Below are 1,522 nucleotides of genomic sequence, written 5' to 3' on the forward strand. Positions count from 1 at the left end.
AAACTCGCGACGTTATAACTGTTCTGCCTCCTTGAGCGAAGCTCTCCACTATGGAGTGATCGACCTGAATTTATTTCAACACGAATAAATGCAAGATGGGAAGTAGATAGAAATTTTAACTTCTACAAATAGTTTAACTTGTTGAACTTCAGAGGAGAATATTATGCACACATGTTAAGGTTTGATTAATGCAAGGTAAATTGAGCCCAAAGTAACCACTTGTAACCATGTGGACAAACAATGGTGATGAAAAACTTAGGTTTTTGGAAATTTCAAGATCTAAACTGTGAATGCACATTATGCAAAAGTATCAGGTTTCACTTTTCTAAGCCTCCAACTATAATTCAAAAGTATATTATGCACATCGTGCTTTAAGATTTGATCATTGCAAGGAAATTGAGCCGTGTGTGAGGAACTTGTTTAAGTTGTGAACATACACTGTTGACCAAAAACAGGTTTTAGGGAACATTTTTTCAGGAACTTGAGTGCACAAGTATCAGGCTTCTCTTCTTTGAACTAACATGCTTGCTTTATAAGCACATAAACAAAAAATGTGTAATGAGATGCTAGAAAGAGAAGGGATCGAGGAGAAAAATATGATCCCTTATCACATACCAGTGATCTCAGGGAGTATTTTTCACCATGAAGAATAGGGACTTTGCTCCCATAAACTACTTTGTCAACATCAGGAGCCAGAGATGATCTGCATAAAAAATACATATAGTTATAGAAAGGCCTAAACAAGTTACAAACACGGCTTGCTTATGTACATTAGATATGAGGTGACTTCTAAACCAAATGTCAAGTGTCAAAACCACTAAGAATATAAATCAACTCGGAAAATAACTTGTTTAATAAGGTGGACTATACCTTAATTCATCTGCACAAAAATGAGTTTCGAACTTTCCATTAGCCCCTTTGGTAACGTAGAAGTAGATAGGGGTTCCCTCTGATAGAGTTTTATCGCCAAGAACGATAACACCAAAAGGTCCCAACTTCCCCCTATTAGCAGCACCACCACTTGTAGGGCAACTGTAACCAGCATCAGCATCAGCTTCAACTGTTCCTTCAAATGCATCCTCATCAATTTCAAATGAGGCAACTATGTCCAACTGCAACATACACAAAATAAATCCTAGGGAAAAATAATGGAAAATTTTCCATTCCTTACTGGTTATAGGGTAAAACACAAAACCTGGGAAGGTGTGTCAACTTTAAGCGGAACAAGGGATCCAGGTCCAAGCTTTACATTATCAAACTCCACAATATCTGATCTCAATTCTTCCACTTCGCTGACTGGCCATTGAAGTATATTACTCCCCGTCTTCTGATCGAACGTGACAGCCCTAGGAATCGACTGCAAGAAAGAGATAATAAGTCATCTTCGTACCACAAACATGAACTTAACCGATTGACATATGAAAAGTCAAGTAATTATCACCTGAACAGATGCCCATCCCTTCAAAATGTCAGCATATTCACTATCAGTTTCTCTAATCCAACCCCACAAAATTCTCCTCTG

At 37.8% G+C, this 1,522-nt stretch overlaps 1 protein-coding gene across 1 annotated transcript; it reads right to left on the reverse strand.

The window, feature by feature from the left end:
• Positions 1-4: 4 nt before the first annotated feature.
• On the reverse strand, positions 5-1,516 carry LOC111383352 (beta-fructofuranosidase, soluble isoenzyme I-like; the record flags this gene model as incomplete). The annotated part of the gene is made up of 5 exons (XM_023007460.1): positions 5-64; positions 616-703; positions 871-1,112; positions 1,196-1,357; positions 1,442-1,516. Coding segments are annotated over 5 exons (627 nt in total), but the record flags the coding sequence as incomplete, so codon positions are not given.
• Between the last annotated feature and the right edge of the window lie 6 nt (positions 1,517-1,522).

Source organism: Olea europaea, unplaced genomic scaffold (genome assembly GCF_002742605.1).
Source record: "Olea europaea var. sylvestris unplaced genomic scaffold, O_europaea_v1 scaffold26644, whole genome shotgun sequence".
In the NCBI taxonomy this organism is placed as follows: Eukaryota; Viridiplantae; Streptophyta; class Magnoliopsida; order Lamiales; family Oleaceae; genus Olea; species Olea europaea.